Source organism: Macaca nemestrina, chromosome 15 (genome assembly GCF_043159975.1).
Source record: "Macaca nemestrina isolate mMacNem1 chromosome 15, mMacNem.hap1, whole genome shotgun sequence".
NCBI classification, from domain to species: Eukaryota; Metazoa; Chordata; class Mammalia; order Primates; family Cercopithecidae; genus Macaca; species Macaca nemestrina.
Window position 1 is genome coordinate 7,548,698 of NC_092139.1, and position 23,267 is coordinate 7,571,964.

General features: G+C 49.9%; 1 protein-coding gene across 2 annotated transcripts in view; it reads left to right on the forward strand.

The window, feature by feature from the left end:
• LOC105470618 (bone morphogenetic protein 7) overlaps nt 1-23,267 on the forward strand; it is a 99,497-nt gene that overhangs the window by 23,893 nt on the left and 52,337 nt on the right. For both annotated transcript variants that reach the window (XM_011722778.3, XM_071079123.1), the window contains exon 2: nt 14,129-14,321. In XM_011722778.3, coding sequence (XP_011721080.1) covers nt 14,129-14,321 — 193 coding nt within the window. The remainder of the gene's footprint in view (nt 1-14,128; nt 14,322-23,267) is intronic.

Sequence of the window (23,267 nt, forward strand, 5' to 3'; positions counted from 1 at the left end):
CGGGGGCCACATTTCCTGCGCTTAGTAGCCCCACATGTCTCAGTGTGCCTTACCAGCCAGCACAGATAGAGCCTCCAAGCTGCCCCGAGGTGTTAGGGTGAACCGCATACAGGTCAAAACTGGTAAAGTATCAGCAGCTTTACATGGTACAGTCTAATAGGTCAGAAAAGGGACTTCAGAGAAATTCAGTCCTTTCCTTTGTGATGGGAGGAAACTGAGGCCCAGTGAGCCTGGGGTTATACCAGCCAGCTCACAGTTCAGATGAGACCAAACCCCAGGTTTCTTGACCCTCTTGAACTCTGCCTGTCTGTTCAGGTCAAGGACTCTCAACTCAGCACTAGTCACATTTGGGGTTGGATGGGGAGCCATGCTGAGCATTGCGAGATGTTTAGCAGTGTCCCTGGTCTGTACCCACTACATGCCAGGAGCACGCCCTCCTAAGTTATGACAACCAAAAATGACTCCAGACATTGCCCAAGGTGCCTTCATGGGAGTGAGGGGAGGACAAAGTCAGCTCTGGCTGAGAACCACTGGTTTAGGTGAAGATAGTAACTACTTTTCATTCTTTTCCCTCAATTTCAATGGGCTGAGGATGGGGTTGGAACTCAGAAATCCCTGGGGACTGCGTTCCTCCCTCTGGGAGGTGGGAAGCCATAGGCCAGGGGGCTGCCTGGGTCTGTAGTAGAAGGAGCGGCATGTGTTTGCAGCCCATTTTTCTTTTCAGCTCTATGGGCGTCTGGGTTTTTTTAGGCAAAGAACTGGCCTCAGCTCTAGAGATAATTAAACCCATCTTTTCTCCCTCTCCCTGCCCCATCCCCTAAACTCTTTGGTTCATTCAATTCACAATGATAACATTGTTCAAGCAACACTGCACACATGTTGACATTGAAGTGTTTAATCTTGTGGTACAATCATTCCCTCTGGCCCCTACCCCAACATCTGTGCAGGCTGCAGACTCAGGGCTCATGACTAGAGGATGGCCTGGGAGATGCCTGGCCCGCCTGTGGTCTCGCCTCCGGGTCTCATGTCTCTGGACGCAGCCCCTTGGCACCTAACAAGGCGGTAGTGTCTCCAAAGACCCTCTCGGAGAGCCGGGCGGGTAGGACTCCAGGTGGTATTGCTGGCAGCTGAAGCATTTGGTGGAAAGTTCGAGAGGTGAAGCAGCTCAGGGACAGGGGAGACAATGCTGCCTGTGTGCCCTCTGCCAGGCAAGGCCCTGCCCCCCAGTCTGGGGGCCTGGGGAGGGGTGACGAGGAGATGGGTGAATGCTACAAAACCTTCAGGCCGTCAGCCTCTGTCCCTCAAGGATTGGCATTAGGCAGGAGCAAAATTTACAAGCCTGGGAGGGAGCTGAGTCGGATGCAGAGCCTTCACTTTGAGTTTAGCTTTGGAGATTTATGTGGCGAGCACATTAAGTGTGCCAGGAGCGTGGTTCAGCTCAGAGGTGTCCTTGTCGAATCATCACCACAGCTAAGAGGTCGCTGGTAGCTCCCGTGTGAGGAAGAGAGTTGGTATGGCTGAGTGGGGAAGAGTACGGACCTTTGAGGATTTAGATCAGCTGTGTGACCCTGGACAAGAGTCGGTCTGAGCCTCAGTGTCCTCATCTGGAAAGTGGGCATGATGTGTGCCCCTGCCTCTGAGTGGGGTTTTCATAAAGATTCAATGAGATGATCTACAGGACATGTGAAGTGGCAGCCAGGCCAGTGGGAGGGCTTCTAAAATGCTGGCTGCCCACCTCACAGCCATCAGAATGGCCCCTGATATGATTTGGCTGTGTCCCCACCAAATCTCAACTTGAATTTTATCTCCCAGAATTCCCACGTGTTATGGGAGAGACCCAGGGGGAGGTAATTGAATCATGGGGGCCGGTCTTTCCCATGCTGTTTTTGTGATATTGAATAAGTCTCACAAGATATGATGGTTTTATCAGGGGTTTCCACTTTTGCTTCTTTCTCATTTTCTCTTGCCACTATCATGTAAGAAGTGCCTTTCACCTCCCGCCATGATTCTGAGGCCTCCCCAGCCATGTGGAACTGTAAGTCCAATTAAACCTCTTTTTCTTCCCAGTCTCGGGTGTATCTTTATCAGCAGCATGAAAATGGACTAATACAGTAAATTGGTACCAGTAGAGTGGGGCGTTACTAAGAAGATACCCGAAAATGTGGAAGTGACTTTGGAACTGGCTAACAGGCAGAGATTGGAACAGTTTGGAGGGCTCAGAAGAAGACAGGAAAATGTGGAAAAGTTTGGAATTGCCTAGAGACTTGTTGAATGGCTTTGTCCAAAATGCTGATAGTGATATGGACAATAAAATCCAGGCTGAGGTGGTCTCAGGTGGTGATGAGGAACTTGTTGGGAACTGGAGCAAAGGTGACTCTTGTTATGTTTTAGCAAAGAGACTGGTGGCATTTTGCCCCCACCCTAGAGATTTGTGGAACTTTGAGCTTGAGACAGCTGATTTAGGGTATCTGGTGGAAGAAATTTCTAAGCAGCAAAGCATTCAAGAGGTGACTTGGATGCTGTTAAAGGCATTCAGTTTTAAAAGGGAAACAGCACAAAAGTTCAGAAAATTTGCACCTTGACTATGTGATAGAAAAGAAAACCCCATTTTCTGGGGAGAAATTCAAGCCTGCTGCAGAAATTTGCGTAAGTGGCAGGAGCCTAATGTTAATCCTCAAGACCATGGGGAGAATGTCTCCAGGCCATGTCAGAGACCTTCATGGCAGCCCCTCCCATCACAGGCCTGGAGGCCTAGGAGGAAAAAGTGGTTTCATGGGCCAGGCCCTGGGTCCCCCTGCTGTGTGCACCCTAGGGACTTGGTGCCCTGTGTCCCAGCCACTTAAGCCATGGCTGAAAGGGGTCAATGTACAGCTTGGACTGTGGCTTCAGAGGGTAAAGCTTGGCAGCTTCCACATGGTATTGAGCCTGTGGGTGCCCAGAAGTCAAGAACTGAGGTTTGGGAATCTGTACCTAGAATTTCAGAAAATGTATGGGAATGCCTGGATGCCCAGGCAAAAGTTTGCTGCAGGAGTGGGGCCCTCATGGAGAACCTCTGCTAGGGCAGTGGGGAAAGGAAATGTGGAGTCAGAACCCCCACACAGAGTCCCTAGTGGGGTACAGCCTAATGGAACTGTGAGAAGAGGGCCACCGTTCTCCATACCCCAGAATGGTAGATCCACCAACAGCTTGAACTGTGTGCCTGGAAAAGCCACAGTCACTCAACATTCGACACCAGCCCGTGAAAGCAGCAGCTGGGAGGGAGGCTATACCCTGCAAAGCCACAGGGACAGAGCTGCCTAAGACTGTGAGAAGCCACCTCTTGAGTCAGCGTGACCTGGACGTGAGACCTGGAGTCCAAGGAGATCATTTTGGAGCTTTAAAGTTTGACTGCCCTTCTGGATTTCAAACTTGCATAGGCCCTGTAACCCCATTGTTTTGGCCAATTTCTCCCGTTTGGAATGGCCGTATTTACCCGATACCTGTACCTTCATTGTATCTAGGAAGTAACTAGCTTGCTTTTGGTTTTATAGGCTCATAGGCAGAAGGGACTTGCCTTGTCTCAGATGAGACTTTGGACTGTGGACTTTCGAGTTAATACTGAAATGAGTTAAGACTTTGGGGAACTATTGGGAAGGCATAGGTGGCTTTGAAATGTGAGGATATGAGAGTTGAAGGGGCCAGGGGTGAAATGGGTTTGGCTGTGTCTCCACCAAATCTCAGCTTGAATAGTATCTCCCAGAATTCCCATGTGTTGTGGGAGGGACCCAGGGGGAGGTAATTGAATCATGGAGGTTGGTCTTTCCCATGCTATTCTCACGATAGTGAATAAATCTCACAAGATCTGATGGGTTTATCAGGGGTTTCAGCTTTGCTTCTTACCCATTTTCTCTTGCTGCTGCCATGTAAGAAGTGCCTTTTGCCTCCCACCATGATTCTGAGGCCTCCCCAGCCATGTGGAACTGTAAGTCCAATTAAACCTCTTTTTAATTTTTTTCCTGGTCTCGGGTATGTCTTTGTCAGCAGCATGAAAACAGACTAATACAGTCACCATCAAATGAAAAAAAACAGAACAGAAAATCACAAGTGGTGGTGGACATCTGGAGAAATTGGAACTCTTCCCGACTGCTGGCGGGAAGGTAAAATGCTGTAGCCACTATGGAAAACAGTATGGTGCTTCCTCCAAAATAATGAAAATAGAACTACGACATGGCCCGTCAATTTCACTTCTGGGTATATCCCCAAAAGATTTGAAAGCAGGGTCTCCAAGAGATACCTGCACACCCGTAGTCACAGCAGCGTTCCTCACAATTGCAAAAACATGGAAGCCCACCATTCAGGGATGAATAAACAAAACGTGGCCCATCCATACAGTGGAATATTATTCAGTCTTACAAAGGAAGGTCATTCTGACAGGCTACAGCACAGATGAAACTTGAAGACATTTTGTTAAGTGAAATAAGCCTGTCACAAAAGGACACATACCGTGTGATTCCATTTATAGATGTTGCCCAAAGCAGTCAGATTCATAGAGACAGAAAGTAGAAGGGTGGTTGCCTGGGGCTGGAGGAGGGAGGAAGAAAGGGGAGTTAGTGTTTAATGGGGACGGAGTTTCGGCATTGCAAGATGAAAAGAGTCCTGGAGACTGGATGTGCAAGAATGGCATCCCTTGTGTTTAAAATGACTGAACTGTACACATAAAAGTGGTTAGAATATTAAATTGTATATCCTGTGTATTTTGCCACAATTAAAAATAAAATTTTAAAAAATGGTGACTGTTTACCTGGCTTTGGGGTTCCATAGGTTGTCAGAGCTGCAATCTAGGTGAGCTTCTACGAACTGCTCTGCTACAGTACAGCTGAGGGCTCTCAGGTCCTTGCTGGGGTAGCCAGACAGTCCTTGTTGAATGAGTACAGTGGAGGTGTTATCTGGACAATGCGTATCATTGTCGACTTCTAGGCGATGTTCTGTTTCTCTGGGCATAGGGCATTCTCCTCCCTTCTCCCAAAAGCTGCGTATGTCAGTGTGGCCTCCCCAGGCTGTTCGTGTTATTAAGAGAACATTTTCCTGTTAGAGTAGTGGAGTTATTGCATGCCTCTGGCGGCTTTTTCAGGCTCCTTAATCTTGCCATGGAAATCTTTGAATGAATGAATGAAGAGTCATCATCAAATTTCACATCCCTGAAATTGCGGGCCGTACACTGCCTTCTAACAGCAGCCGGGATAAGTTAGCTCCAGTGAGTTCTGGTGTGTGCCAGAACCTTCCAGATGAGCTATAGCCCTCCAGGAAAAGAGCGAGCCAGGGTTGGTAGTTTCAGAGTTAAATGGGCACCCGGGAAGTGCCGGGATATGGGGCCCTAAGCAGTCCTCGGGTCCGTGAAAACCCAGTTCTAACTTCTGGTTATAATGTAGACTTTGATAAGTTCTTTTAGTTCCTTGAGCCTCATCCTCATTAAAGCGGGGTGCAGGTGTCTGTCCCCAGCCCCTAACTGGAGCTGAAGAACACTTAGGACTAGTCTGTGCTCACAGAAACCAGACTCTGAGTGAGGAACTCTTAATGCTGGACTTGTGGTTTTTGCCTGGAAAGCATCCCTTCGCTCATAAAATATTTGTTCCTGCCTCATAGTTTAGCAGCATCTTTGGGGGCAGTGAGAAGACCGCATAGTCTGGAAGGTTAACCGATTTTTTTCTGAAGACCATAAAGTTTTGGAAGGAGCTGCTGGGTGATTATTTACTATCCATTTATCAACTCTTTCCAGCCCTGGCTGGGAGAGCGGCTTCAGGAGGAAATGAAGGCGGCTTTGCCTGGGCTGATGGTTTCCCTTTTCATGGATACAAATATCTTTCATATGCAACTGGCCACAGTCTTGCTCGTCAGGTGTTTTTTTTTCTGCATGGCTGTCCCCATGAGTGCTGCTTCCTGAGGTCTCTGAGCAGCCAGTGACCAAATCCAGTGAATGGTCACTGGAAGAGGAATCTCCCTGCCCCCTTTCTCTGAATCTGGCCACTGTTGGGCCGTCTTGCCCTGCCTGTCCTCTGGTCCTGCCCTTCCTTTGGACCAAGTCCTTCTGGTGGCATGGTTCTCCCTCTCCCAGGCAGTCCCAAAATATTGCTTCAAGGCCATGCTGGTCTTTCTCATCATAAATGCATTTTTTCCTGCATAACTTTATCCATAAACCCAATTCAACAGCTCCGAGCTTGAGCATTCTTTCCAGGGTTATCTAAACCTCTTTTTTCAACTGTCCAGTTGAATTTTCTGCAGGTCATCTCAAGTTTCACCTGTCTGCAGCCACACGTGTTTTCTTCCCTACCACTTCACCTGAGCAGTCTCCCCTGCACTGACATCTACTGATGGTGTTATCGCCCTCCTGGCATTCCAGGCCAGCAGTGGGCAGCATCCTCTAGTTCCCCCTCTTCATATGCTTGCTTTTGATCCATTGTCTTGTCCCTTCCCCTAGAGAAGCACTTCTGGTCCATTACACTTCTGGGGTCCTGACAAGGGACGGAAAATGCTAACATCTTTTCTCTTGAGCCAGTCAGGATTGATAGTGGCTGCCTGGGTGCCAGAATTAAGAAGAGTGTTGCGATTGTTTAGTGATGCCTGCCTCAGGTGCCAGGAGGCAGGAGCAGGGCGCATGTACTGGGTATGCATCATCTCTGATCCAGAGCCTCCTCTGAGCTCCCTGCCTCTGTCCTTACTCCCTATAACCAATCCACTTTCCACAGGGTCACCAGTCCTCTATCTAAAATAGATCTGGTCAGGGCACTGCTTTGTGTCTAACAAGGGAGGAAGCCATCATGGTTGATGACATCAAAGATCAACCCCTTAGCTTGACATTCAGGCATTTTCCCAATGAGGAATTTGTTGCTTTTTTCTTGTTATTATCAGCAAACTTGTCACCCAAACTCTCCAGCATGCCGTTTCTTGTCTCTTGGGCCCTCGGTCACGCTGTTCCCTCTGCCTGCAGTGCGCTTCCTTGTCCTCTGGGGCTAGTGGGCCTCCGTTCTTCCTTAAGAGTCCATTCAGCACCTCTCTTGGGAAGAACCACCACCTGCAGAGCTGCCTCCCACCTTCCTCATACCTAAACACAGGCACTGGGATTTGCCAACATCAGCGAAAATGAACGATCTCTTTAGGGACTATGTCTCCTTTGGCCTCATACCCTGTTTCCCCAAAATTGTTGCCATGGAAACAGTCAGATGTGGAACTAAAGCTGAACGTGCCCAGCCTCTGACCCAGAAGTCCTGCTTCGAGACATTTACCCAGTGGACACGTGTTCACCAGAAACCATGCACAGGAGTATGCATTGCAGCACGGTTTGTCTCCAACTGGAAACTCCCCAAATGACTATAAAAAAATGAGTTGTGTCCTATTCATACGACAGGGTTCTAGACAGCAGTGGGAATGCAAGGACCACTGGTACACAGAACCACATGAGTGAGGCTGTCGAAAGCTGCAGACGCAGAAGAGAACACATTTGTGATTCCATAGTCAGGTGTCATGGAGGCAGAGCCAGTCTGCGGTTTTGGGTATTAGGAAGGCAGTCAGCCTTAGGGGAGCAGGGACTGGTGTTTGGGAGGGGCCCCTATCGGGAAAACTTCAGAGCTGGTAATAAATGTTTTGTGTCCTGCTCTACGTGTATTCACGTTGTGGAAATTCATCACACTTCCTGAACGCTTGTCTGTGTGCCTTACTGGGTGTACGTTATCAACAAAGTAGTTTACTTAAACTAGAAAGGAATTGCGTGAAGAGGAATGTGTTCAGTGTGGAAGATTTATGAGACCCTGCTAAGCATCAGGCTGTGCAGGGCATGGGATCCAGAGCTGAGACAGTCATGGGTCCTGTTCTTACAGAGCTCAGTCAAGGGGGATGCCTTACATTTGGGAATGATCCAAGTCTGAAGAAAGCAGTTTTCATGGTGAATGGTCATCTGGAGAGAACACAGCTACCTGGGAGTGTTTCCTGCCCATCCGTTTCCACTTCTGGGTGTATATACAATTGGGCTTGTGTGTGTCTTGCTCAGAACCGCCTTGGTTGCAGTCAGGCAGCAGCCTGACTAGAGTTAGCTTAAAGGGGACTTCTCTGAAGGATTTCAACATAACTCGTAGATTGGAAGAGCTGAAACCCAAACTTCAGGAAGGGCAGAGACTACCAGACCAGGGGGTCAACCCAGCAGGTCTCTCTCCTCAATTCCAGCCTCAGTCCTCTGTACTTGGAAGCTTCTTTCTCACAGACCAGGCATCCCTGCAGGGTGCTGGCAAGGGGCTTCCCAGCGCACTGGATTACATCCTTAGAAATCAAGGCAGGGAGAGTGAACAGGGGCTCTTTCATACCAGGTTCCAATAAAAAGAAGGCCTATGTGTGGCCAAGGTTAAGACTGGCTTCCTCCTGTCCCTCAACTGGGGAGAAGAGGGTCATGGAACAAGACGGTGGCTCCCTTGGAGTCCCATGGCTCAACCGGGACAGTGATGATGGATTCTCCAAGAGAGACAGACACACGAGGGATGGGGAGTGGGGGTGGGGGGACATGGGCAAGGCTCCTTATCACCTGTGCATCGCAGTGAACCATGCCCCAACTTTGCTCATCCTGGTGAGCTATGCCCAGCACAAAGTGACCCCCAGGCAACAGGAGAAATATATCTTCTGTACTGTTTTCTTGTGTCGGTAACCATTTATTGTGTTCATTTTAGTTTTGTGTATTATGATGTATAGCTGTACATATGCATATATTTGGGTTCATACCCCTAATTTTTAGGGTGTTAAATACTGTCCCATAAAGCACGACTCTGAATACTGCAGGTTCTGTTTAAGCATGAGCTGCCCTTTGCAAGTCCACACAGTGGGTTGCCAGTTTCTTTGGTTGTGGCCCTCCCTTTGTATCAGACAACTATAACTTAGGGGTTTGCCTGAATATTTCTCATAACTGTAGGTGGGAGGAAGAACCCCAGATGTTAGGGAGAGGCAAGGTACTCCTGAGTGATGCTGGGGGCAGGTGTGACTCCTATCTGGGACATAAGTCTTCCCTGACATGGCAAAGGATCACGTGGCGGTGGGGGGGCGCCCAAGTGGGCAGCTTCTTGTTCCTACCTGCCTCTAACCCATTATTGACACCCTCCAGCCCAGAATTTCCCCTCTTGGGGTCTGTTCTGGGGCTATTTCGGGTTTTTGTAAAAGAAAGACACTGGTCTTGTCGGTCTTGTCTTTGGGACAGCGACGGGGCTGCTTTCTGTCAGGATGGTGTTTTCTGGAACCCATTTTCCTTGGACTTATCTTTTGGTCTTGGGGATTTAGGCTCTTTTAATTTTTTGAAGATGAAAGTCCTTCGTTAATGCCTGTGAGCTCTCTCAGCCCTTGGGGTGCTGGGATGTAACGAGGTAGAGGGAGGAAAAGCTGGAATCCTAGACTCTTGGCTTCCTAAGGAAGCTTTTCCCTGTGGGCATGGGGAGATGTCAACTCTAGACATTTAGTTTAAAACTCAAGTCCTGGGTAATCAACTATATACAGTAACTTGAGAAGAAAGTATAAAGACATATTTTCACCTGAAAAATACATGCAAGCTTCTACCTATTTTAGTGGTAACAATTCAATCGTCTTGAGACTTGAGTTGAAATGGTGCAGATTCCATGCTGTAGAGTGGCTTCCATAGAAAAGGAAAACCTTGGAAAGATGAGATTTGGAATTTGGTTTGGACTTTGAATTATCCACTGCTTATTTGTGTGTGTGTGTATGTGTGTGTGTGTGTGTGTGTGTGTGTGTGTGTGTGTGTGTGTGTGTGTACTTCATGATTGTTCTTTCTTTGATAAAGGGTACAAAATTATTTTCAGAACATGTGACAATGTGGGTTTCAGGGAGAATAGAGTAATATTGTGGCTCCTGCTTCTCATAGTCTCCAATTAATTAATGAAGGAAATCCTCTCAGAAAGCCATACCAAGGAGCCCACAAATGTTTGCAAGAAATATAGTTCCTCACTTTATCCCTGAGTTGCTTTTTAGAAGAGAAACCTTGTAACCCCGATACCTTAACAGTTAAGATACAGTTTATCTTACATATTAAAAACAGTTGTACCTGCAGCTGTTGCAACAAACCTTGTGTTTGTGATTATGTATCAGTGTTTTCTTTCTTCATTGGGCATGACTCTAATGATTGTACCTGTATTTATGTCATGCTTATTCAAACATATCTTTATTGTTCGGTCTATTGCACTTTTTATTTTCAAATGTAATCATAAGTGCACTGTGTAAATGCCCACAGCACACGTTGCTTCTTCTGCATTGATTGTCATTCTTCTGGCTCATTGTTTTGGAGGACCTGTAACAATGGCAGACTCAAATGGCTCACCTGTGGCTTTCTCCTGTGAGCAAATGGCTTCTGTGATCTTCCCAACAACTCCGTGAGAAAGGGCCATTGTTACTATCTCTAGGGAGAGGGGAACACACAGGGATTAAGTAGCTTGGGGAAGGTCACACAGCTGGTAAGTGGCACAGCCAAGATCAAACTCAGGCCACCTGGCTCTAGAGAGTGAAGGTCAAGAGGGTGAGCTTTGGAGTTCAGCCGCTCACCTGGCTTGTGACCTTTGAAAGTTACCTGGCCTCCCTGAGCCTCAGTTTCTTCATCTGTAAAATGGGGATCAATCCTGCCTCGTGGGGTTCCATCAGATGCTGGCAAAGAGTGCTCAGTGTGGGGCTCACAGAGTAAGCACTCAGGAAACATGCGCTTTGTACTTCTGGGCTCTTCAGCCGTCCTCAGTTGTGAAGCGGATGTTCCCCAGCCCCTTTCTCTGCTCAGTCTGATTGTGTATCTCCCAGTGGGGCTGTTCTGAAGCTGGGTTCATCCAGCGCTGGGAGCAGGGAACTGAGGTTTGCTGGGGACCCACTGTGTTCAAGGCATTGCACTTTGCTCCTGTGCATGATTGCAGGAGCAACCCTCTCTGCTGAAAGTTGAATCACGGCACACCTCAAAGTCTCCTCCTGGCCTTTGGAGGCCTGGCCGTGCTCCGGTGGAGAACAGAGATGGTTGGAACAAGATTTCATCTGTGCTTCACCTCTCCTGGTCCCCTGGAGAAAAGCACTTGAGAAGCCATGAGTTGTCCCAAGACTGTGTCACCTCCTTCATGGACAGACCTGGCCTCTTCCACCTCTTTCCTAGCACACTCTTCAAAACCTCTTAGATGCAATGCTTTGGGAGAACAGCTTCCAGGGTAACTAAAGCTGTACATACACAATTCCACTTCTAGGCATGAAACACATGCCCTATGATGTTCATAGCAGCACTGCTTTCAGAGCCCCAATTTGGAAACTCCCTGAATGCCTATGAACTGTAGAATGGATACATGAATTGTGGTCTAATACAACGATGGCCTATCATACGACAGTGAGGATGAACGAGCATGCACGGTGACGTGGATGAATTACACCAGCACTGCTAAATGAAAGAAGCTAGATACAAAAGAGAGTATAGCGTATGAGGCCCTGCAGGGACTGTTCAAAACCAGGCGAAACTAACCTATAGTTTGAGAAGTCCAGGAAGGGAAATGGGTGTTCTGTCTCTTGACCCAGAGGATTCTCCATGACTGGGTTTACTTTGGTTTACACACACGCTACATGTATGCAGCAGTGCAGTTAAAAAGTTCCAGCAAGCAAGCAAAGGAACGCCCCTTGCTGAGCTGTTCATGCAGCCACAGAGATGCATGGTGGTTCAGGCCTCTGGTTTGGGCAGGACCTGGGCTTGAATCCCAGGTCTTTGACCCTGGGGAGGTCACTGGACACCTCCTGGGTCTCAGCTGCATGCTCCACCTACCTATGTGGGATTGTACTCACCTCCTCGGGCTGCTCACCTTTTAGGGCTGGCATGAGGGTCGACTGAACTGGAAAGGTGACAGAGGACTGGCCCTGGGCAGTCCCACGGTACATAGTCAGACCCTTTGCCCTGCCTTCCCACCTGGGGTCACCTCCGGAGGTTCACTTGGTTTCCAAGTGGCTGCCCTTTACAGAAACTCCTGCCTTCTCTGTAAATCAAAGGGGGGGATTGGTGACATCCCCATGGCCTTCTTCTCTCTTTCAACCCCCACCCCCACTCTGCCATTCACTTCTTTTACTGCTGTTAGTCTACTGCTGTGACTGTAAACCTTGGTACCTCATTAGAAATATCTGGGGGTGCTTTAAAAAGATATTGATTCCCTTGGTTCAGGAGGGGGTAGGAGTAGCTGTGTGCTGGAGCCCGCTGTGTGCTTCTCTTGCCATCCGTGTCCAGCGACCTCACGTTGGTAGCTTGAAATCTGCCAGGATGGCAGTGTTTACACTGTGGAGTCATGGCCTGTCCCATAGATTAGTCAGGAGAGAAGGGTTCCTTGTGGGCATGAGGGGCGTGTTGTGACAAGGAGAACTGTCATCTGGAGGAACCCTGGAACAGTTTCTGGAGAGTCCTTCCCTCCTGCCAGCTCTCCATATATGGCCCAGGATTCTAGCACCTGTGGTTCAAAGGTCGTCTTCCTGAGGTGTCTCCAAAGACAGGGATGCTCCTGTGCCCAGCCAGAGCCCCCAGCCTCAGGGACTTCATCTGCCCCTTCTTCCTGATGGAAACAGCCTGAGTGGATCATTCCCCCACGCTCCCTGCTCTCACCCTGCTCTCTTTTTGGACTATTGTTAAGGTTTAAACGAGATTATTTTTAATGGAGCAGTGCAGCCGGGGTCTTGGGGCTGCCAGTGCTGTGAACTTCTTCCTCATTGGTGTTCCCATCCTGCTGTCCCACCGGGAACCAGGCAGCCATAACCCAGCCTGAGAGCTGGAGCTTGCTGATCGTATTTCTCCTTTCTTCTGACCAATCTGTTGGCCAAACTGGTTCTACTCTTTCTCCTTCTCTCTCCAGTTCCCCACCCCCAGACAGGAAGTGGAGATGGGCTTGTATTTTTCAGCAGATGAAAGGTGTCTGGAGGTTCTGCCCACTGGCCCGAGTGTGGTCATCCTGTCCCTTCCAGCACTCTGTGGCTCCCAGTGTCATTCCTGCTCTGTGTTGGTCCAGAGGGGGCATGATCCACAGGAGCCACAGCTCTCAACCCAGAAACACCATTCCTGGGCGTTCATCCTGGTGCTTATCATTCATGAAATGGAAATGACATCTTAGTCTAATATTGCTGCCAGGAGAAGGCAGAAGGGTGGAGGTCTTTTGCCTTATTTTGTCTTGAAGTCATTTTCAACCCCCACCCCCACTCTGCCATTCACTTCTTTTACTGCTGTTAGTCTACTGCTGTGGCTGTAAACCTTGGCACCTCATTAGAAATATCTGGGGGTGCTTTAAAAAGATATTGATTCCCTTGGTTCAGGAGGGGGTAGGAGTAGCTGTGTGCTGGAGCTCGCTGTGTGCTTCTCTTCCCATCCATGTCCAGCAACCTCACATTGGTATCTTGGAATCTGCCAAGACGGTGGTATTTACACTGTGGAGTCAGCAGGCGCTTCAGATCAGGTCCCAGAGAGCCGGTTGTTAAATGTTTACCAGCCCACACCTGGGCCAGGACATCGATATTTCCTAAAAGTTTCCACAATGATTTTCATGTGCATTCAGGGCTGAGAACCCCTGGTCCTAGAGATGTCCTGTAGTAGGCACAGTAAGGTTTCTGCTTACCAACAATAGCTAACAGTTACCCAGCCCTAGCAGATGTTAAACTATTTGTGTGAATGAGATCATTCAACCCAGACCACAACCCATGAAGGAGGATTATGATCCCCATTTTTTAGATGATGAAATTGGGTTCCATAGAGGTTTTTTGTTACCTTATCTAGGGCCACTCTATTGGTTATCAGCTAAGGCCAGATTCCAACCCAGGCCTGAGCCCCTGGGACCTGAGTCTGGCCAGGACCTCTTGGATGGCTGTGGTTAGTGCTCTACTTTTCCCAGCAGGTTGGACGCAAAATCATGCTCTTGTCGTTCAGGATGACCATGGGGGCCGTGGGGTCTGAGCCCGTGACCCTCCAGTCTGCAGTGTGTCAGTGCGGAAGGAGCAGTTGTCACTGGGGTCACTGGCAACAGGAATGCCTCCCTCTAGCTTAGGCAAGATGCTTGAACTCAGAGCCTGAGAGTGAAACCCAGACACTAATAAGCTGTCGGTGTTGGTGTGTGTTCTCTTCCTCTTCCAGTGGAACATGACAAGGAATTCTTCCACCCACGCTACCACCATCGAGAGTTCCGGTTTGATCTTTCCAAGATCCCAGAAGGGGAAGCTGTCACAGCAGCCGAATTCCGGATCTACAAGGACTACATCCGGGAACGCTTCGACAATGAGACGTTCCGGATCAGCGTTTATCAGGTGCTCCAGGAGCACTTGGGCAGGTGGGTGCTGTATGAGTATCTGGGAGAGGTGCTGAGTTTCCTTTGGGGGCAGAGGAAAAAGGGGGTGATGGCCAGAGGATGGGACAGATTGGTGCAGCCACGTTCCAGGTCCTGTACCAGATTATCCCTTCTAAAGAAGGTGTATGGTGTATGTCACTTTCTTAAAACCATGACCAACAACGAATTCAGGAATAGTAGAAGGCCAGGGAGCCCGAGGATGCATGGTGCCATATGGGTATATATAGGCAGTCTGGATCTGGCTGGGTGCTAAGGGACATAGAAGAAAAGGGGAAGGGGAAGAAACATTTTTGAAGGGCTACCTTTCTCCCATTCCTTACTCTGAAACCCAGTGCACAATGTCAGGCAACCAATTAAGGTGGCCATCTAAAATAAAATGTTAGGGGAAGAAAAAAGCCCAAACCAAAAATAAACAGAGAACTCTTAGCTTCCAAGAATCACTAGCTCAGAAACCAAACGTGTGTGTTGAAAGTCTTTAATTTATCGAGATGCATTAATTTCAAGGTCTTGTGAGAGGTAAGGAGGCTAAGAAAAAGGGCTGGGACATTTAGCAGGTGCATTCTATTCAGACAGTCCGGAGGCGGAAATGACCAAGGTCCTATTACTTAGTGGCTGGGTTACTGGACCCCTCAGGCTGTCAGACGTCTACCGTCCACACTGGGCAGGGAAATTAATGGAAGAAAGGTGTTGTGGGCACCTCCTTGTGATGTGCAGGCCTAGCATCTTCAGCTAGAAAGGGGACTTGTTACCATAGACAGGGACAGAAGAACCATCACAGCCACGTTTGCCAAGCACTGCTATTTGGCGGGGGTGGGGGGATGGTCATCTAAGTACCAAGAAAACAAAACTGTCTTGAGCGTTTCCAGTGTGTTGCACTTGAGATATCTTGTTTCACATTCACAGTAGCCTTCAGAAGTGGTGGCTCATCTGTAAAATGGGGAGAACTAAAGTGGCCCGAAGCCAAAGAATGAGGCCACCCAGAGAGAACGTGGCCACGTTAGGACATGAGCCCAGGTTTGCAAAGCTGGAGCCCACGCTTATGAACGATATTTCTTTCAAAAATTTGTTTTTAGGCTGGGTGTGGTAGCTCACGCCTGTAATCCCAGCACTTTGGAAGGCCAAGGTGGGTGGATCATTTGAGGTCAGGAGTTCAAGACCAGCCTGGCCAACCCCAGTAGAGATGGTGAAACCCCGTCTCTACTAAAAATATAAAAATTAGCCAGGTATAGTGGCACGTGCCTGTAATCCCAACTACTTGGGAGGCTGAGGTAGGAGAATTGCTTGAACCCAGGAGGAGAAGGTTGCAGTGAGCCGAGATGGTGCCACTGCACTCCAGCCTGGGTGACAGAGCGAGACTCTGTCTCAAAAAAAAAAAAAAAAAAAAAAAAAAAAGAGTTTTTGAGTAAGCAAGACATGCTCATGGTATAAAATCAAAAGGAAAGAGAAGGAACCACAGTGAAAATGAAGGCTCCCAGCTCCTGCTGAGGCAGCTCCTGCTGCCAGTTACTTGAGTCTCCTGAAATCAGCGAAGGGATCTGTGTTGCTGTTTTCACCTGTGGCACCCCACAGTGCATTCACTCCTGCCCCTGGCTTTCATCGTTGGATGATGAACCTTGGCAGCCCTTTCCAGTGGTTCACGTGGGGTGCCCTCATCCTCTGAGTCACCTCACTGTTCCACAGCGTGGGGTGTGCTGTCTTTCATGTATGCACGCTGGCCCCTCTGTTCTATGATGGATGGTGCCGCAGGGCAGGTACCCTCGCTGACACACCTGTTCATGTCTATCAGTCCGATAAAGTTCTAGAGGTAGAATTGTGGGGTCAGAGAGCCCACACGTGGGTGGCTTTGGTAGACACTGCTGAGCAGCTCTCCTGGGAGGTGACATCGGCATCTACTCCCAGCAGCCAGGGAGCTTCTTTCTTAGGGTGAAACCACAGCCTCTGCGTCCAGGCTGTTATCTGGATTCTCCACTCAGCTCTGGCAGCTCTTGGTCCTTCCTGCTGGCTTCATGGGTACCTGGTGCCATCATGGTCTGAGGTGTCTCTGCTGTCTTGCCTGAGATCCACGGGGTGGATCCTGAGGGCTGCAGGGTTGGGCAGCAGGCCTGAGCAGTGTGTTTGGAGCAGGGATGGGCGTTCCAGGCGTCCTCCCTGCCAGGCTGCTGGCAACAAGCAACTTGGGCTGGGGATGCCCATTCTGGTGCTGGGGTCCTGCTCCTGGGGGCTTCTGGGCTGCTGGGTGGCTGAGTCCCCGCTCAGCACAGGTACCTGCTGCATGCCATGCCTGAGGGCATCGACCAGAACGAACTAGACATGAGTCCCTGCCCTCTGGAAGCTCACGTTCCAGCAGAGGAGAGGACATGGCAGGTGGGAGCATTGAGCAGGGAAGGGAGCAGGGTGAGAAGCAGTGGAGGGAAAGACCGAGCTGCTTTCTTTAGGTTTCTACATGTTCTTCCTGTGCCTCCTGCAGCAAAGCCTCCATTCTTCAGACGTTAAATGGTTAAATTAAAAAAATATTATGTATTCATTTTTTTGGACAGGTGGTTTTGTTTTTGAATCTAGAACCAAGATACCCCTATTATGTAGTTCCCCAGCTATTGAGAGCGTGGATTCAAATCCTGCCACCAGGTGCCCGTGTGACCTTGGGAAAGAGTCACCTCTCACAGCCTCAGTTTTTTCCTTTGTAAAATGGGGATAATAACTGGATCTCCCTTCCAGAGTTGTGCTGTGGATGGAAGGGGGTGACATACTTACAACAGTGTCTCACACACAGGAAGTGCTCAATAAATGGTCACCTGCGTTAGTATCATCGTCATCGTGGCAGGAAGTGGAGCAAGACCTCCCTGGGAAGATAAGAGCCCTGGGTGGTGGCTGTGGCACTGCCTTCCTGTGTATGTCCACTGAGCCAGTTCCCCTAATTCTGCAGTCTCCCGGTGGGAACAAAGCCCTGAGCTGGAAAATGCTCTTTGAATCCCGTACGCTTCTGCCAGCTCGCCTGTTCAGAGATGGGGCTATTCTTTGCGTGTCCCCAACCTGGGCCCGCACGGCTTCTTCCAGCTGAAGGCCTCCTGCAGATCTCAGCCCAGGGGAGCCCAGACCCTGCCCTGCTGCCCCCGCCGTGTGGCTGCCTCGGTCTCTGTGCCGCCAGCCGTCCAGCTGTGCAGGGCTGGGACATCTGACAAGTTGTGCCTGAGCTCCAGGAAAGCCCCGGGGGTGCCGGGGATTAGCTGGCTTTGGGTCGGCCTCAGCGTCTCTCCCCTTGTGGGAGTCACTTTCCACTGAGTCCTCTTGATCTCTTGGAATCCAGATTAAATTCCGATAATGAGCTGAGCTGGAGGCCTTCCACAGCCCTGTGGCTCTGTTTAAAGCGCGGCCCCAGACAGCTGGAAAGACAAGTTGGATCCGCCCTTGGCGGGCTGTGGAGCGAGTGGGGGCTAAGAGGCAGGTCTGGGGACAGTGGCCTTGGCTCCAGAGGCCTCGCCGGGGCGAGAGGGGGCTGCCAAAGGATCGGAGTCTTATCCTCATTTTCTGAACCCCAGGCCTGAGGCCAGGCCAGCTGGGGCCTGAATTCCAGGAGCTGGACTTGCTACTCTCCCCGTTGGTGCAGACTTTGGTTCCAGGTGAAGGTGAGGATGTTTGGGGTAGGGGTCATGCTGTTTGCCCTATTTCTACTGTGGAACTGGGACCTGGCATCTTCCATCCCAGCCTTCCCCGTCTCTCCCTGAGCATGTCCCAGGCTTGCCCTGCTCCGCAGCACTGCCCCACATGTAGGCGACACACTCTGCTTTGGGAGCTGGCCTATGAGAACCTCCCTGGGAGGCCAAGGCCAGTCAGGGCAGCAGAATCTGCTCCAAGGGAGTCAGCTGCCACCAAGGTCGAGATGATGTCGGCAGCTGGATGAAAATGTCCTCTGGTTCATCTCAGCAACTTTGGCTGCCAGGAGGGTGACCTCAGTGTGGTCTCCAGGGCCAAGATTTGGATCAGCTGCAGTCTGAGTCACTCTGAGGAAGAGGGAGCTGCCCCCTGCCTGTCCCCACCGCACAGGATGGATTGGCAGAGGAGGCCTGGGCTCGGCTTCCTGGGTACGTTCAGCCTAGGCAGAGGCTCTTGCCCTCAACCAGACCTGGGATGGGGGCCCTGAGTTTCTGCCTTTCTGACAAGCTCCCTGGGGACGCCCTGATGATTTTGGTCCCTGAACCTGAGAAGGTAGATGGGGCTGGATGTGGTAGGAGGAATGCTGCAGCCCCCTCACAGGACAGCCCTTGGGCAGTGGGCCAGGGCTCCTTGCCCAGTCCTCTCCTGGGGATGCTGGGGTGGCGGCAACTTGTGATGTGCAGATTCATGACTTGGTAGCAAGACTCTGGGTGGGTTTTGCCCTGCCGTTAGCCCCCATGAGTGTGTTTGGGCAGAGAGCCATGGTCACGTTCCAGAGCACGTCTCCACCCTGTGGTTGAGGCTTCTCGTTGCGTGGTGCTTACGGTTTATGACTGTGCTGGACATTTCAGCTTTGTTTCACGCCTTGCAAAGTTTCCTATGAAGACATATCATCCCCATTTTACAGGTGCAGAGCCTGGCTCAGAGGTGGGAAGTAGCTTGCCCGGCGAGCACACAGCTGCAAAGTGGCAGAGGTGGGACTCGAACCCAGGCTCTTAGATTCCAGCACTCACCGTCTTAGCCACGGCCGTGCCTCAGTGATTCCCATAGTGCTGGTTTCCTCACCTGGGGCTCACATGGGTCCATTGATGAGTCCTGAGTTGGTTTTCAGCCTTGGCTGTGCATTAGAGTTACAGAGCCTTTTAAAAGTCCTGATCTGTAGGGGTTGAACTGTCATTGGTGTGGTTTAAAAGCTCCCTGTGTGCTAGGGTATGAACAGGTGGGTAAGATCTCTCTGATTTCTCACCCATGAGCTGTCTTACATGCCCAAGAGGAAGGAAATAGTTTTTTTTTTTTTTTTTTTTTTTTTAAGAGAGAGAGATGGAGTTGCACTCTGTCGCCCAGGCTGGAGTGCAATGGCACCATCTCAGCTCACTGGAACCTCCACCTCCCAGGTTCAAGTGATTCTCCTGCCTCAGCCTCCCACGTAGCTGGGATTCCAGGTGTGTACCACCACGCCTGGCTAATTTTTTTAGTTTTAATAGAGGTGGGGTTTCACCATGTTGGCCTTCTCTGACACATTCCATGTTCCCTTCAGCTTGGTGTCTCAGAGAAGACTGTTTTTCTTGCTGTAAGAGTGAGCCCAAAGTATATTCCAGAACACAATTGTCAGTCTCAATGGCACAGGAAAGGGACTGGCTAAGGGTGAAGATCCCTTTGGACTCTGGCTCCAGAGGCTTCTGGAAGCTTCTGGAAGCCTCTGGAGCTTCTTGCTGCTCCTGAAGGCTGTGTGCCTGTTTCCTCATCTCCTGACTTCAACCTCTTGCCACTACACCTCAGCCCCAGGGCATGAGCTCTGGTTTTGAGCTGCCTTCTCAGGATGTGCCAGTTCAGCTTCGTGAGTAGCCTTTTCAGAAGACAAGCAGGATTCCTTCTGGCTACTGGGAACTTCCAGGATATCCTAGAAGGTGAGAGGAAAGCAGTCCTCACCAAGGGGCCTTGGCATTTTTCCTCGCAGCCCCTTTCTCTGGGCCCCACTCCAGAACCCAGGCTGAAGCTGCCTGAGTGGGAGTGGCAGGCCTTAATGTTTTTGGTTCCACTTGGGGTCCTCTCATGGATCTGCAGGGATCCCTCTGGAAAAAACCACCCAGCTGGGCAGAGACAGCAAACCACTGTGTTCAATCCAGTTAATGCTGGAGACATGGCCAGCATCTCCTATTCAGCATCTGGGGGCCAAATGCCCATTGGCTTCCTGTCCTGTGGTCTGAGGCCATCTGGTGGGCCTTGGTGGCTCTTTTTGATCTCTGTCCCTGTTATTTCTTCCCATAATTCATCCCAAGCCTGGCTTCACAGGGAGCATACAGGTGGTGGCTGGGAATCAACGGCAACAGATTCTGTTCGCTGAGTGTTTATGGCGGGCGGGGACTCAGCAGGTTGCCCGCATTTTCCCTGGTTCCCTATAGGTGTTATATCATGTGCGGTGAAGCTGAGCAGGTGTCCCCACAAGGTGGTCAGTCCCGCCCTCTTGTAGACCATCTGTGGGAAAGGTCTGCTCCCTTTATGTTTCCATCGATTTAGCCGGGTCCACAATGCAATCCTGGAGCCTCCTCTCTCCCATGATGCTTGTCTATACTGGGAGAAGTGATGTCTGCCTTTGGAAACAGTCATGATGACAAAAGCTAATTGTATGCAACAGGGACTCTTTACTGCTTCCCACAACAACCCTCCATGGAGGCACCCTTATCCCTGCCCAGCCCTCTTTTTTTTTTTTTTTTTTTTTTTTTTTTAGAGATAGACAGGGTCTTGCTCTGTTGCTCTGCTGGAGTGCAGTGGAGTGATCACAGCTCGCTGCAGCCTCGACCTCCTGGGTTGGAGCGATTCTCCTACCTGAGCCTCTCAAGTAGCTAGGACCACAGGCACACACCACTGTCTGGCTAGTTTTTTACTTTTGTAGAGATGAGGTCTCACTATGTCGTCCAGGCTGATCTCGAACTCGGCCTCAAGTTATTCTCCTGCCTTGGCCTCCCAGAGTGTTGTGATTACGGGCATGAGCCACCGTGCCTGCTCCCACACCCTTTTTCACAGACAAGGAAATGTAGGCACAATTCTGGGTTGGGGATTAAGGATGAGAAGCTTACATCTTTCCCCAGTCACATATGTTTTTCTTCCTTGGCTGGTGGATACACTTTTTTCTTTCTCCTCATGGCAGTCCAGTCCTGTAAATTGGGAAATGGTGGGGCAATTTGTATTTTCCACACAAGGAAATTGAGGCAGAGACCAGTGACCTGCCCAGCCTGTCCCAGCAGTGTGTAGTGAGGCTTTGCAGATGCACCTGGAGCTGCCTCTTATTCCACCCCTTGGAAGTTGCATGGACTTGGACAGCATGTGGACCCTTGCTGAGCCAGCGTGGGCTGCACAGTGAAGATCTGAGCGGGATCTGAGTGGGGCCCAGCAGAGACAGTGACGGAGGCTCCACAAGGGCAGGAGTTTCGTTCGTTTTGCTCACTGTAGTATCCATTTTTCCTAGAGCCTGGCACATAATAGGTGCTCAGTAAGACACTGAATGCATGAAAGGATGAAAGCATGACCCGGCCTCTCCTTTGAGGATGTGGGCTTCCTGAATTCACACACCGCATGGTCTGGTCCTGTGTGCCCGAGCACACGCACAGCAGATGCCTGCTGGATGAGCAGGTGCTGGCCACAGTATCTTTGCCCTGGGGCTAGTCCGTCCTAGCAAACACTCCAACATGCTTTCTCTTCCAGAACTGAAACTCGAGAATGCCTTTTTCCTTCAGCATCTGAGCCCAATTTCCGAAAAGTGAAAATTGCTTGTAATTATGATACTTTTTGATCCTATGGATGTTTCCCTGTGATGATTATAATTACGTTATTTAGAGCTGTGTGCCAGTGGGTACCCAAGGGTAGGTCAGTTCTTGTTTGCAAATAGGGGAGACATCAGCATGTGTGCGGCAGCCTGGGGTTCTTTACACTGGAATGCATTTGGGGAGAATAGGCTTTCGTGGAGGCAGCTCTCTGGATAACTTGATTTGGCACTTTGATTCCAAAAGCACTTCATGCTTGGCCCTGGGCCTCTGCTTGCCTATAGAAGCTCATTTTTCCAAATGTATTAACATCTGTGTTTCGAATCAGGATCTGTAATCGCTTTAGCCTTTTTGGCAGGAGACAAAGAGAATTAATATTTTTCAATTTGGTCATAAGCAGTCATCTGTAGCTGGGAAGAAAAGTGTCTGCTCAAATATTAACTCTAAGGATGAGGAATACAGGCTTACCAGGAAAATGATGTTTTAAAGGAGACAACCACAATTAATGAAGCTAGTTCAAGTTCAGATTGGAAGTAGGCATGTGGGTAAATACTCAAGGTTCTTCCAAACCCTGCTTCTTCCTTTGTCTTCCTATTGCCACCTCTGTCAGTGCAATATTCTTCTTTTTCCTCAATAATGCCCATGGCTTTCCATTTTGCCACCCCAAGAAAGGAAGAAGGAAAGCTGACACCTGGCTTTGCATTCCAGCACACAAGCCACCCTTCTCCTCCCGTGACCAAGGCAGGCATTGCTAATGGATCCCAGCACTCCCTTTCCCTGGATCCTTGGTAAAGATCTCTAAATGAGGCAGCCACTGCCAATTGAGTGAAGCTGCCATCAAGTGAAACTGGTTTCAGGTCAGGTTTCTCAGAAGCTGACCCTTAGCTGAGGATTGTGTGGCTGTGAGAGTGAAGGATTAGAAAATGTTTCCAAGAAAGGCCTTTAGAGCATCGGACGGTGGGGAGGTGGGGAGGCGAGGTGAGGGAGCGGTGCTGCTGCAGAGCACCCTGTAGGGTGACTTTGGCTCACTCTTCCTGCTAGAGGTTCTGGAGACAAAGGTGCACCCTCACCCTAGTCCCATCAAGAGAGCTGAAGTGTTTATACCCTGTCATTTGAGGCAGGGTTTCTATTTTCCATCCTCCACAGTAGTGACCTTTGGGGGAGGCTCATTCTCTGGGGTAAGGGCCATCCTGGGCATTGTAGGGCATTCAGTAGCAGCCCTGGCTTCTGCCCACCAGATGCCAGTGACACATCCTCACACTCAGTTGTGAAACCAAAAATGTCAGCAGACATTGTCAGGGTCCCATCTTTAACGGGTCTCTAACTAGGCCCTGGGGAAGAGTTAGGAGACAGTGCAGAATGGCCTTGACTGAGAAGCACAGGGTGGAGGGAGGGATGTCAGGTGCCTCTGGGTGACACAACCGAAGCTGAACATACTTAAGTGGGAAGTCCTTCGACCGCCCTGTCTTTTTCCCACCTTCCCATTCACCTTGCTCACTGCTACCTACCACCAAAC